At 42.8% G+C, this 13,607-nt stretch overlaps 1 protein-coding gene across 4 annotated transcripts in view; it reads right to left on the bottom strand.

Moving 5' to 3' along the window:
• L3MBTL1 (L3MBTL histone methyl-lysine binding protein 1) overlaps positions 1–8,212 on the bottom strand; it is a 44,019-nt gene extending 35,807 nt beyond the window's left edge. The window contains exons 1-3 of one of the 4 annotated variants that reach the window (XM_083618533.1): positions 7,834–8,212; positions 7,170–7,261; positions 5,621–5,666 (exon numbers count right to left, since the gene is read on the bottom strand). In XM_083618533.1, coding sequence (XP_083474659.1) covers positions 5,621–5,628 — 8 coding nt within the window. In that variant the 5' untranslated portion in view covers positions 5,629–5,666; positions 7,170–7,261; positions 7,834–8,212. Of the gene's footprint in view, positions 1–4,192; positions 4,248–5,620; positions 5,667–6,242; positions 6,370–7,169; positions 7,262–7,833 lie in introns of those variants that run through there. The other 3 variants (XM_083618534.1, XM_083618535.1, XM_083618536.1) reach the window with 3 other exon arrangements.
• Positions 8,213–13,607: the final 5,395 nt, after the last annotated feature.

The raw sequence follows: 13,607 nt of genomic DNA, 5'->3' as shown, positions 1-13,607 counted from the left end.
AGCTCCATCCCTCTTGCAGCTGCCCACTGCGTTTCTACACTGGGCACAGAGGAGAAACTAAAGAAGTTGTGTTAAACTAGATGCCATGAAACGGGGGGGTCAAATTACTGACTTATTTATTTACATATATTTAGCAATATTTATATATAATCGAAATGGTTTACATAACATAGTATAGAATATTCATTCAAAAAGGGTAAAAAAGCACACTTTTAAAACAGTCAACATAATAGCATTATCAAACTATAGATAAAATCAACAACTTTAAAAACCAATGCAAATCACAAAATTTAAAATCTGAGCAGGCTTCCCTAAACAAACAAAAAACGTGTTTGGCAGGCATCAAAAATAGTTCAACAAAGGCATCTCCCTTACAGGCTGTTCCAGAGAGTAGCTGCTGACTTGAAATGTATTGGGCCAAATAATTGACTTTCAGTGCGGCTTTGAGGTCTTGCTACCTTTGTCTTCTTCCTAGAGTTTGCCTAATCTGCACACAGCTCAGGCTGCAACCTCAAACATGCTAGCTGAGAAATAAATTCGAACGGAATCACCAGGGCTCACTTTCTAGTGAGGACCAGGCTGTCAGTTTTGCTCCATGTACAATTGCTTCTCTTCGCCAGAGGCTCAGATCTCTGTGGTTTCAGGGACTGGGAGGAGCAAATGTTGCACTTTTGGTTCTAAAGATGCTCTATACATATCCCAAATTGCAGAACTCTCAGATCTAGATTATTTAGTTTTGCTTCTGACAGGAAATAAGCCTGTCTCCTGCTTCTGCTTTTTTTTCTTCAAAAAACAGAGCTGAACGCCATTCCTCCTCTGGCAAATCATTTGTTGTAATCAGTGCTTTTCTTCTAGAAAAAAGGTGCCGGGACTGTGTACCTTTCAGTAGCCCCAGGAAAAAAAACACTGATTATAACACAAGGTACAAAGAAAGAAAAGTTGCCTTACACTCCACACGTACTGAGCTAGGCATTATGAGCATCGCCATTCTGCCATGGGGCACAGCACACAAAACACTTCATTACCTTGGCGCAAACTGCCGTGTCCACCAAGCATGGAACATACACTGTCCATGGAGCCTACACAAATGCTTGGACATTATACACAAACGTGCACACACAATGCAAAAATTCTGCACCCACGCACCCGAAGAAAGGGCAAAAGAAGCTGCAGGTTTGCATAAAATGTGCATAATGACTTACTATGACTTACTAATTTGAGTTGAAATTGTAGCAAGGAGGTCTGTGAGTGGTGACCTGCTAAGTCTCCTGCCTGTGTGCTAAGTGCTGGTGAGCAACTTCAGAGGAAGCAAAGCAGTTTCTCAGCTGATATAAGAACTAACAAATGAAAGGGGGGCATTCATTCAATGGGTTTGGAAAGAGCTAAAACCCTAGGGAGAAAAAAAAAAATCCTGCATTCCCCTCCCCTCTGGACTTTTGCATCTGAACTACCCAGTTGTTTTGCCTTCAGCTTCCTGAGATCCCACACATTTGTCTTGCCCTTTTAAGATCCTAAGAAAGCCCTGCTGAGTCAAGGCAGTGACCCATCCAGTCTACGTAGCATCCTGTTCTCACAGTGACAAGCAGACATGCCCCTATGGGAAGCCAGATGCATGGACCTGAATGCAGCAGCATTCTCCCCAGCTGTGATTCCCAGCAATACAGAGGCACACAGCCTCCAACAGGGAGGCAAAACAGAACCATGCTGGCTAGCGGCATTGAGAGCCTTATCTTCCATAAATATTTTCAACAGATGGAAGAAGTGATGTGTGGAGCAAGGGAGATGGGTGGTGGTGATGGCAGCTCCTGCCTCCAATTTAAATCCATTCAAATCTAATGAAAAGACTCTACATGTGTGCCACTGTATGTCTGAAGTGTTCTTTCCCATGGCACAAGTATAAATTGTGGGTGGCTCTTGCAGCCACAATCCCAGTCCACAAACACATTTGCATGTTACACACTCAGTTTCTCAGCATTGGATGATTGGAAACAGCTTTCGTAGGAGGCTGAGCTCAGCTGTGGAAGCCTGCAATGGTTTTTTTTTTTTTTTTTTTTTTGAGGGTTTTAGAAAAATCCACACACTCCGATTCAGGTTGTACACGCACCACACAATGCGTTCACAGTAAAGCAATCTGCTGTCATGTGGAATTTAGCAATCCTTCAAAGCACTGCTCAAATATAACTACAGTGGCCGGTAATAAGGAGACCTCAGGAGACCCAGACTACTTGGTTGCTGAAAAAGTGAGTATTCACATTATCTGAAATGGAATTAACAGAACTCACTGTCAAGGCTGCAACACTTCCGATGAAAGATGGAGGTCTCAAACTGCCTGTTCTTATTTGCAAAAGACTGTGTGCCTGCTTTTTGCTTTTTTCCTTTCAGAGATATAATCTGAAACGACACTTCTCTCCTTTTTCATATCTATTGTTTCCAATGGCCTGCATATATCCTTTCTTCCGATACCAAAACCTGATGTCTTCTATCCATATCCATCCTGCTTAATTTCAAAAACAAGAGGCTCTTCAGTTCTCTTCTGATCATGAAAGCCCTCGTAATAATTCCAAATGTGTTGTTCTTGCTGATCAGTAGTAAGGCACAGGTATGCTACTCTGCACATGTTCAAACACTTTCTCATCTTGATTATCCCACTCCTCTCCCGGTATCCCAGTATACACAGGCAGGGGCAGCTCTAGGTTTGAGGGGTTCCTGGACAACTTCACTCTTGTGGGTCCCTCACATATCTCTGGCGGGTTCAAGGGGACAGCAGCACTCCAACCAGTATGGGCACTTGGGCCTAACCACCACTTTAATTTCCCACAATACCTAAAAGGAACATCGGGACATTGCTGGAAATTAAAATGGAGGCTAGCTGGCCAAGGCAGCCAGGGGCTTCTCGGAGTGCAAGGCTAGGGGCAATTTAAGAATGTAGGAATGAATGAATGAATGAATGAATGAGGGGCAGCTATAGGGAGCAGGGGGTCCTGCTGAGGTGCTGGGGCCCTGACAACTGTCAAACAATGTCAGGTGCTGACATCAGCTCTGTACAAATAATTTCCTAATGGTCTCTCATCTAGACACTTTACAAAACCAGAACTGCAGCACAGTGGCATCGCATGCCTGTTTCAGACAACTCTTGGGAATGATACCAAGCACCAAACTGTGGCTTTGTTGAAATTCTTGCAATAAATTGCCACGACAGTTACCTTCTTACTCCTACCCACTCCAGCCACTGAGCAGCAACCAGGGATTCCCGCAAAGGATACTACTGTTTGCAGTCTGTATACAGATAACTTATAAAGCCCTGAATGACTTGGGACCTAAATGCCATTCGCTATATAATCCTGCTCAGAAGTTAAGCACTAACAGGTAGGGCCTCCTGAGCACCCCGCCATTAAGAAGTGATAAATCTGGTGACGGTGCATGGTCAAGCCTTCTTTGCATGGCATCCTGTCCCCCTAAAGAAGCTTTGGAACTACCAGCCCCTTGAAATATGGCCGGTGCTCTCCCTTTTGGTATTTAAGCACCAGATCAAGGCATGGGTTTTTAAGGGGGCTTTTGAAAGGCTGTTGTAAGATGGCACATACGTTGCAGGTTTTAAAAGCATTGTTGATCTTACTGAAATGATGAAATATATTTACGACGTTGTCACGACTCGGCCCGTTATCTATGATACAAGCGTGTGATGGAAAAACAACACTATTAACCCACCACTGGACGCCATATTATTTTCCAATCTTCACCGCCCTTGTACAACCTGCAACCCATCAAAACAAAGGCAGCCTTCACAACAACAACACCACCACACCACCATGTACATAGGCTGGTTTGTCAATAGCACAATAAACTGAATGGTTTATGTTTGGTGCTTCCCATCCCCACCCCCCACTTTCTCCTGCACATAGACATCTCAGAGGCCTCAATACAAGCTGGTCAGTTATGTTCATTTTGATGGGTCTCATGCCTGTTAAAGGGCAATGGCTTCTTTTTTCCTTCCTTCACCCACTCTTGTTCCCAAACAGCATAAACACACAAGATGTTACATTACTGGAAAATGAACTAAAAGGAAAAATAAAAAATCATAAGCAAAAGATCTGACAGGGTGGAACTGTCAAGCTACCACGACTGGTTTTGTCAGAGAAAGTGGGGAAATGAGAAAAATGAACAGAAAGGGGAGAACAATCCTTTTCCCCACCTGCAAGGATGGAGCAGCTGCCATCCTCCAGATGTTGCTGGAATACAACTCCCATCATCCCTAAAAACTGGCTGAGGCCCTACTGAAAAGGAGTCGAAGTATGTGTTAAGTGGTATAAGTGCATATTCATCTCCTGATTACCCCAGCTTCAGTTCCCTCCTCATCTTCTGTTGTCTCCCTTGAGACAATTTTTAGATTGTAAACTCCAAAGGGCAAAGCCCTGTCCTTTTCTACTTTGCACCATGCTAAGTACAGTATATTGATGGCACAACATCAGAAGGAAGGAAGGAAGGAAGGAAGGAAGGAAGGAAGGAAGGAAGGAAGAACTCTGTAAGCATAAAGTTGCATACAAGTTAGAACTGGAACTGCTGTGATAGATTAAAATGGAAAGTGGTTCCCAGATCTAAAATAGGGTGAGGGAAAACCACTATTTTACTCCACATTTCTACCGGCAGTCTGTAAAACAAGGACAAGGTTTTAGGTTATCAATTTCATACCCAGGTTCTGGGCCATAAGCCTCTGTACATTGGAATTCTGTTTATATTGCACTATATAGTAATCCACCCTGAGCTGGTGGGCTATGATGGGCTATAAACTGAGATAAACAACCAGCAATTTAAAAGGAATTCAAACAAAAGGAATCAGTAAGCGTAGCTCAGTCTTCAGACATAACTGACTTAAGCCACGGAAAGGAGATGGAGCACTGAAATCTCCCTTTACGAACATTGCAAAAGTTGAGGGGGAATAATACATCCTTGCATGTTTATTCAATGAGCAGCAACTCTGAACATCACCAGCCGCATAGATACACATCAAAGCTCTCCACGTGGGGGGAAAGCAAACAAAAACAAATCCAGATACCTCAAGAATATGTAGCGCTTGGAAACAGTTGTGCAATGACCATTAATACTTGATTTTTCCAAAGACACACCCCACGTTAGAGAATTAGTAGTAAAATAAAAATCCAATAAACGGCAAGAAGGGCATTTACGCCATTTCCCAAGACTGCCTGTAGTGTGTTGTGGGCACATAAAATGCCATTAAATGTCACTGCAATAAAATGGTCCAATCGGGCACTTTATCCACTCTTGTGATTGATGATGGTTTTATTATATAATTTGAAAACACAATTCCCAGCTATTAAAGAATCATCACGGCCATTTCCATTTCTAGCGCTCTCCTTAACAGAGGACTCATAAGGAAACAGAAGAGAAAATACCACGATTTTGGAGCAAAAGTGGGAAAATCTTGTTATTTCTAGGTAATGGTCTTTTGTAATACCTAAAGTGTGGCAGATCATGTGTTGCATAAGCCATAAACTGACTGCTACAAATGCCTGGCTCCTTATCACATCTATGACATTGCCATCAGAATTATTTTCAGTGTTAAGCATTTTGAGTAAGTTTCAATAACAGGTGCTAATCTTACCTTCTCATCTAGCTGCTCAATTCTACAGCCACTGTGGCTGTGATATCTATTAATAATATAAAGTTCTAACGTTAAGGATTAGCAATTAGCACTACACTATCATTAGTAGGATTCTGCAAGCATGAGTGGTTAATTAAAAGGAAGCCTCGTCCAAGACCATTCAAACAAGTAACAGAAATCACAGATTCTACACAAAAGCATGCTTCTCCCCTCGACTTTAGCAAACAGCAAGATGATCACACCTCATTGCTATTTAACAAGCAGTTCATAAAAATGTTTCCAGTGTGATGGACTTCACAAAAACCCCAAACCAATGGGGAGGAAAACATTGCAGAAGGGGGCAGGATAGGGATGGGAGAAAGTGACACAGAAATTCCCGAGACCCTTTATTTTTGTTAAGAGATGGATGATGGAGTCAGGTGTGTTGAAACCCGCACGTTTAAAAAATGGGCCCATGTGCTGGAGGGAATATGGTAATAGCCCATGCACACTTCCAGAATTAAAACCACAAATGAAACACAGACAAAAAAACAAAAAAAAACTTGGGCCAATACTTCCAAGGCAGCTCAGACCTCAAGGGAGATGCTATTGGTACTGCCTGTGCGCCCCCATAATAAAGTACCTGGGTTGCAGAAATTGTTCTCAGCAAATATTCACTTTCATGCATCAGAATCCCAATATTCCAAGAGGTGAAAGGGAGGCTCCCCCCACCTTAAAATGAAAAGGATAAAGACATCGCTGCACACACAGGCAAAGCTTGAGTTGGGTCCCTCTCTCTGGTCTCCAGCAAAGGGCGGCTACTACAAACCCGTCAAAGTCTTTACTTTTAAAAAAACATCAAAATGGCGGAATTCTCCCTCTTTTTATTCTGTTGCACAGGCAGAGATCCCCTTCATTGGAAAGAGAGGCAAGGCATGGAATTACTCGAAGGAGAAAGTTTGTGAAAACGACCCCTTTTCTCTCCCTCCCTTCCAAAATCATTGCCCACATCTCATCTCCCCTCCCCTCGTCCCCCCCTTCCTGCATAGCTTCATCCCAACTCTTTTATGTCGTATTTATGGGAGAAGGGCTTCAAATTATCATTCCCCGCGTGTAAAACATGGAAACTGCAATATGGAAAAAGCGCCCCAGATTTTTGCACAGCCCAATTTTGCAACAAACCCGGCCACTAAGTCTTGGGGTGCTTTCCCCCCTCTGTTCCCCCTCCCGCCTTCTCTCTCTCTCTGTCTCTGCCAATCTTGCAGATTCCCCCCCCCCCTTTAGTTTTAACTACATTGTTCCTTGCAAAAAGCAAATGCAACTGAAATGAATTCGCGGTCCCCACTCGAGTGGGGTGGTGGGAGGAAGAAGAAGGGGAGAAAATCAAAATGCTGGCATATCCACTTGCAAAATAAATAAATAAATAAACAGGCAGGCACCACAATTTCGAATCGATGCATTGCATGCAAAGCGGAGCAAAAGGTCTGCAGAGCACGCGGCGGACCTTTACCGAGCTTCATTTTGATGATTTAAAGAGGTTTATAAATTACTTTCTTATCTGATTCCTTACCTACAATCATCAGCCTGTGGTCACTGAATGCTGAGCCTGCGGGAACCTCAGGCTGGCCGCGCCTGCGCGCACAGGGGGCGGAGCTGCCTTCCCTGCAGAAATGCACAGGGCGATGAAATTGACAAGCAAAGCATATTTAATATACAGAAAAAGAGAGACAGAGAGCGAGAGAGGGAGAGTGGAGGGGGCGGGAGAGAAGGAGCCGAGCATTATCCACGCTGCAATCCCCATTTTCACAGAAATATAATATTAACCCAACTAGTAACCTGTCTTTTTCCCACCCTGTACAGAAAGCAGGCTTTCTATCCTGATGCGACCGTGCTGGGGAGGGTTTCCTCCGATGCACTTCCACATCCCCCACCCCCTTCGCTATATCTCAAATAAAATGCAAACACCGTTTTTCCTTTTTGAGTGTGTTTACGTGCTTGGTGTTTTTTTTTTAAAAAAGCATCCTGTCAACGCATCCAGATTTTAGTGTCATGCATGCACCAAATTATAGGTGTCTCTCTTTCTGCATTGGGGTCCGAGGGAGGCGAAGGGATTTCTTTATTTATTTTAACGGTATCTAAATGATCCTGGCTTGTCTTCTCTCCCTCCTCCCCCCCCCTTCCTAACTAAGCTTCCCAATTCCACCTCCCTGGGTTGAAGATGGCCAGCTCCTTACGCTGCGCAAACGTCGCCTGGTTCCTGGAGGATCCCGGTCCTTGGAGGTGCGCAAGGCACCCCCTCCTCCCCCGTTTTCAGGGCTCAGTCCCTCCGCTTTTTACCGCATCCTGCCCCTGCCTGCCGCCGCCACCCCACCAAAATCCGGCCCCCCGGATTGTGTTTTAAGGGCTCGTCCGCCCCGGTTGCATCGCGGGAGGAGGCGCATTCTGGAAACCTGTCGAGAGCGAGGGAGTGGGCGCGGAAGCAGCTAGATCCGTTTTCGAGGGCGCTGGTGTAAACGAGAGCGGAGCGAAACCCGTTCCATGGAGCCACGAGCCGGCTGCCCGCTCGGCGAGGAGGACCGTTTCCAGCACAGCAGAGAAAAACGCAGGGGCGTTTGGTTTTGGGTCCGTCCGCTGCGTCGGGCAGAGGCGGATTTAAGTGAGCGTGGCCGCACTACGCACGCCTCCGCCAACATGCATCGGATGAAAATAGGGACGTCCAACATTTCACTGATGAAAATAGGGACGCCCTATTTAACAACAACAACAATTTTGCTGTTTACACCCCACCCATCTGACTGGGTTGCTCCAGCCACTCTGAGTGGCTTCCGACAGATACAGTGGTACCTCGGGTTACATACGCTTCAGGTTACATACACTTCAGGTTACAGACTCCACTAACACAGAAATAGTACCTCGGGTTAAGAACTTTGCTTCAGGATGAGAACAGAAATCGTGTTCCGGCGGCGCAGCGGCAGCGGGAGGCCCCATTAGCTAAAGTGGTGCTTCAGGTTAAGAACAGTTTCAGGTTAAGAACAGACTTCCCGAACGAATTAAGTTCTTAACCCGAGGTACCACTGTATAATAAAACATTAAACATATATATAAAACTTCCCTATACAGGGCTGCCTTCTGATGGCTCGGAGATTGGATAAGTCCATACCCTCCAACATTTCTCCAATGAAAGCTGTGGGTTAAACCACAGAGCCTAGGACTTGCCAATCAGAAGGTCAGTGGTTCGAATCCCCGTGACGGGGTAAGCTCCCGTTGCTCGGTCCCTGCTCCCGCCAACCTAGCAGTTCAAAAGCACGTCAAAGTGCAAGTAGATAAATAGGCAGGAAGGTAAACGGCATTTCCGTGCACTGCTCTGGTTCTCCAGAAGTGGCTTAGTCATGCTGGCCACATGACCCGGAAGCTGTACGCCGGCTCCCTCCGCCAGTAAAGCGAGATGAGCGCCGCAACCCCAGAGTCGGCCACGACTGGACCTAATGGTCAGGGGTCCCTTTACCTTTACTTTAAGGAAAAGCAGGAAATTCCAAGATCAAATCAGAAACCAGGATGGCTTCTCTCCCTGGAAAATAGGGACACATGGAGGTCTGTGGACACTACATCAGGGAACACCCCAACTATGGTTTAGAATGGAGTGTGAGAAACGATTGGTGCACTGATTTTGGGCGTCACACAGGCACCACTGAAATTTGAGACACCCTTGTGTATGTACCACGTGTCCACATGTTGGCTGTGCAAATGGGGCTTGTATGGTGAGCCGTTGTGAAAGGGTCCAGCGAGAAGCACCACTGTGCACAAGCTATACCAGGGGTAGGCAACCTAAGGCCCAGTGGCCGGATCCAGCCCAATCGCCTTCTCAATCTGGCCCACGGACGGTCCAGGAATCAGCGTGTTTTTACCTGAGTAGAATGTGTGCTTTTATTTAAAATGCATCTCTGGGTTATTTGTGGGGCATAGGAATTCGTTCATCCCCCCCCCCCAATATAGTCCGGCCCACCACATGGTCTGAGGGACAGTGGACCGGCCTACGGCTGAAAAAGGTTGCTGACCCCTGTGCTATACCTTTAAAGCCCATTCCTAGCCCATTTTCCCTACTCAGAGAAGTCTGGGCCTTTTGGCTTGTTAAGGGTTGCTGGGATTCATAACTCTGTGAAGGGTAAACTACAGCACCCATAATTCTTTGAGGGAGAGAACGTGATTCAAATTAGCTTTAAGGGATTAGTAGTTTGTTTTACAAGACAACTTGATTTACAAAAGGAATAAAACAATAAAATTGTCAACTGAAAAAGCAGAAAGAACAATTTAAAACATTCAAAAAATAATCAAAACCAACAATAAGCTAAAAATCAGGTTAAAATATGGCAACGCTCTACATGTCTGGTATAGGCTGCTTCCGGACAACCTCTGTTTTTGAGGTTAGGATTCAATTACATGCCAGCAAATTAGGTTGGGCAATTAAAGTTGGTTTTGGAGGTCTTGCGCAACAAATCCGCTTCTCCAAAAAAGTCCAAAAGGACTTTTTGCTGATGTCATCTAATCTCTTTGCAAACAAAGCTCAATATATGGGTTATTCAGAAGCAACCAACAAAATCCAATTTGGGGGAGGGGAGAACCAGGTTTGTTGTGTCAATGAACTGTAAATGTGCAGCCTGAATTTGCAGGTGTGTGACTGAATCCCACCCCAAAATAGTGACCGTCTAGAAGCACCTGTTCTGATACTCCAAATTGATGGGAAGAAGTGTGAGGGAACATTTGCAGGGTGCAACATTGTTTAACCTTGTTGCAAGCAAGTCAGAATGAATGCTCAACAACAGGGTTGCCATTATGTCCTTTTCCCCCAGGACACAAATGCCATATTACGCTCCTGTAGGGAAGGGGTGTCAATCTCGTTTTTTCTCAGTTTCTCATTTTGGATTTAAATACTTTTTGGCAAATATTTTAAAACTATATTTAAATCCAATACAGTTGGATACATCAGCATTTTATTACGTATTTCTCCTGTTATGCACATTTTGTATGCAATTTCCCCTAAAATAATGCATTTTTGTATGTTATCCTCATATTTCACTCTAGCATATAGAGCATGGGTAGGCAAACTAAGGCCAGGGGGCCGGATCTGGCCCAATTGCCTTCTAAATCCAGCCCACGGACGGTCCAGGAATCAGCATGTTTTTACATGAGTAGAATGCGTCCTTTTATTTAAAATGCGTCTCTGGGTTATTTGTGGGGCATAGGAATTCGTTCATTATTTTTTTCAAAATATAGTCCGCCCCCCCCCCACAAGGTCTGAGGGACAGTGGACCGGCCCCCTGATGAAAAAGTTTGCTGACCCCTGATATAGAGAGCTGCATTGCAAAATTCAGAGAAATGTAAATTTGGAAGGATGTCTCTGTTCCAGTTCACATATGGTTTCAGAAAGTGCAAATTAGAGAAGTTCACCTAAAATGCGAAATGAATCAAATCTCTCCCCCATCCCTATTAACCAGACAGCAAATCTGAAAGCAGCAGGCTAGCTCTGGGGTTCGCAAAGCAGACCATGGGAGGACACCAACACCTCGCCACCCGTCCAGCAATTGCTGCCTCAAGCAGTCACTTCATTCTGCCTAATGGTAGGGCCGGCATTGTGTAGCATCATCATCAGACTGTTAATCTTGTGTGTTTTCTCCGCGCTTCTACTTTTTTCCAAACTGCAGATACTCCAATTGTTATTGTTGCTGAAAGTGTGGAACTGAAGTGCAAGCTCCCCTTAATAGCCTTCATACTATTCTTCCATTACAATTATTATTTTATTTTTATTTTTAAAGAGGTGTGATTTTTATGCGTGCAGTGACCTGTTTGGGGACAAGAGTGGTGAGCCTGTTGTCATGAATCTATTTCACTGCACCTTCACTATTATTTTTCCAAGTGGCACAATTTTATCAACATGGTTGTTTTCATTTGTGCTAAAATATATCCTCACACAATATAGTCACACACAATAAAATATAGTCACACAATAGCACTAAAAGTGTTTTAGCCCAAATTTAAAACTGATATAAATAAGCATGCTGCCTTTTCCAGTCTCATCAGTTAGCATAATTTTATGTTTATCCCCATATTCTGATTCTGATCTTCCTTAAACCCTTTAAAAAGCTTTAAGTCATAATGTAAAAATTATTAAATTAAAAGGGCACTTTGGCCAAAATGTTGTTGGTTTTTTAAAGGTGTATTCAGCAAAATTGTTCTTTCCCTGCCCACATACCAACACACATAAAAATGTGCATCTTGAGAGAAAATACTTTTAGAAATTCATATTTTCCAAAAAAAAAAAAAATGGATTTAAATATTTTTAAGTAACTATATTAAAACTGCTTTTAAATAAAAAATTTAAACCTTAAAAATATATATATAAATCAGATTAATGTGGAATTATGAATGAACATATGGGAAAGTGACAAGGGCTGAGAATACAGTGATTTATCCATCTCTTTCTAAAACACACACACAGCAGCAGCAAGAGGAAATAACCTTTAGGGCGCCAAATTTTGGCCTTGCATAAGGCACCATATTATGAAAGATTACTGAAGTCCACCCCTGCCTAAAATTGTTATTCAGGATAAATAGACTAACTGGAGGACAGACAGTTTGCTAATCTTGAGTGATTTTTGTTGTTGTTACACCTTCAAAAGAACATCAGTCCCTATTTTTGATTTTTTAAGTCTCTTCTCTCCTTCCCCACCCCTGGATTTTTCAGCTTTAAATGCATGTATGTGTGCATGTGGAGTTTTAGCTGTCCCAGTTTCCATAACGACACAATATACTTGTTCTTCAGGACTGCAGTGTCAATTTTTAATCATATCACATTATTTTGGAATTTGATTGCATTGGTGTGGAACTTGGGTTGCTATAACAACTGTGCAGTTAAATATATATATATATATATATATATATATATATATATATATATATACATATACATACACACACACACACACACACACAATTCTACGTTGCGGTAACATAGTCCTAACACCTAAATAGGTAACAGGTTTTGTGTTTATTTAAATTTGCAGTCTGCTTCATCTCCCAAGGCTTCAGGCAGGTGACTCTTCACAAACTCATAAATGCCTGTATTTTATTTTTAAACATATATGAAACTAATATGGGGCGGAGGAGGAAAGAGAGCAATCACAGGCATCACCCTTTTTTAAAAAAACAATTTTTTATTAACTTTCTTTTCTATCATTACATACATCTCATATCAATAACATACATATTACACCTCTTCACCCCTTCCCTCCCAGGCTTCCCTCAGCTTCCATTTCTGGTTTGTTACCTTCTTATTACATACTGCTGTTTCTTAAAATCCACTGTATCATTTCTTCATTATTTTAAATGTTTTCTGTTAATAAAGATGTGAATGTTTATTTAAATCCTGCCATCAAGTTGATGTTCTTTCTTTGTTCATGCAAATATATTATAAAAGGTTCCCACTCTTTTTCAAAGTCACTGTTGTGCTTTTCCCGTAGTCTATCTGTCAGTTTTGCCAGTTCTGCATAATTCATCCGTTGTTCTTTTGTTGGAATTTCTCCAGTCTTGTGCTATCAGAATTCTCGCCACCGTAGTAACATACATAAAGAACGTCCTCTTCTCTTTCAGCAGATCTTGACCTAAGATACCTAACAGGAAGGCTTCTGGTTGTTTAACAAATGTTATTTTCAACATTTTATTCAATTCATTGTGTATCATTTCCCAATATATTTTTACATTTTTACAATCCCACCACATATGATAAAAAGTACCTTCAGCCTCACAACTCCAACACTCCTTTTCATTTTTATACATTTTGCTAATTTGACTGGTGATATATACCATCTATAAATCATCTTCATGTAATTCTCTCTCAGCAATATACAGTCCGTAAATTTCAAATTTACTTTCCACAGTTTTGGCCAGTCTTCAAATTGTATATTGTGGCCTATATCTTGTGCCCATTTTATCATCACCGACTTTACTTCTTCAT

The sequence above is a fragment of the Podarcis filfolensis genome (assembly GCF_964270895.1).
Source record: "Podarcis filfolensis genome assembly, chromosome: 6".
Taxonomy (NCBI): domain Eukaryota; kingdom Metazoa; phylum Chordata; class Lepidosauria; order Squamata; family Lacertidae; genus Podarcis; species Podarcis filfolensis.
Note: the sequence above shows the minus strand (reverse complement) of the source record. Positions and strands in the feature narration are given on the sequence as shown.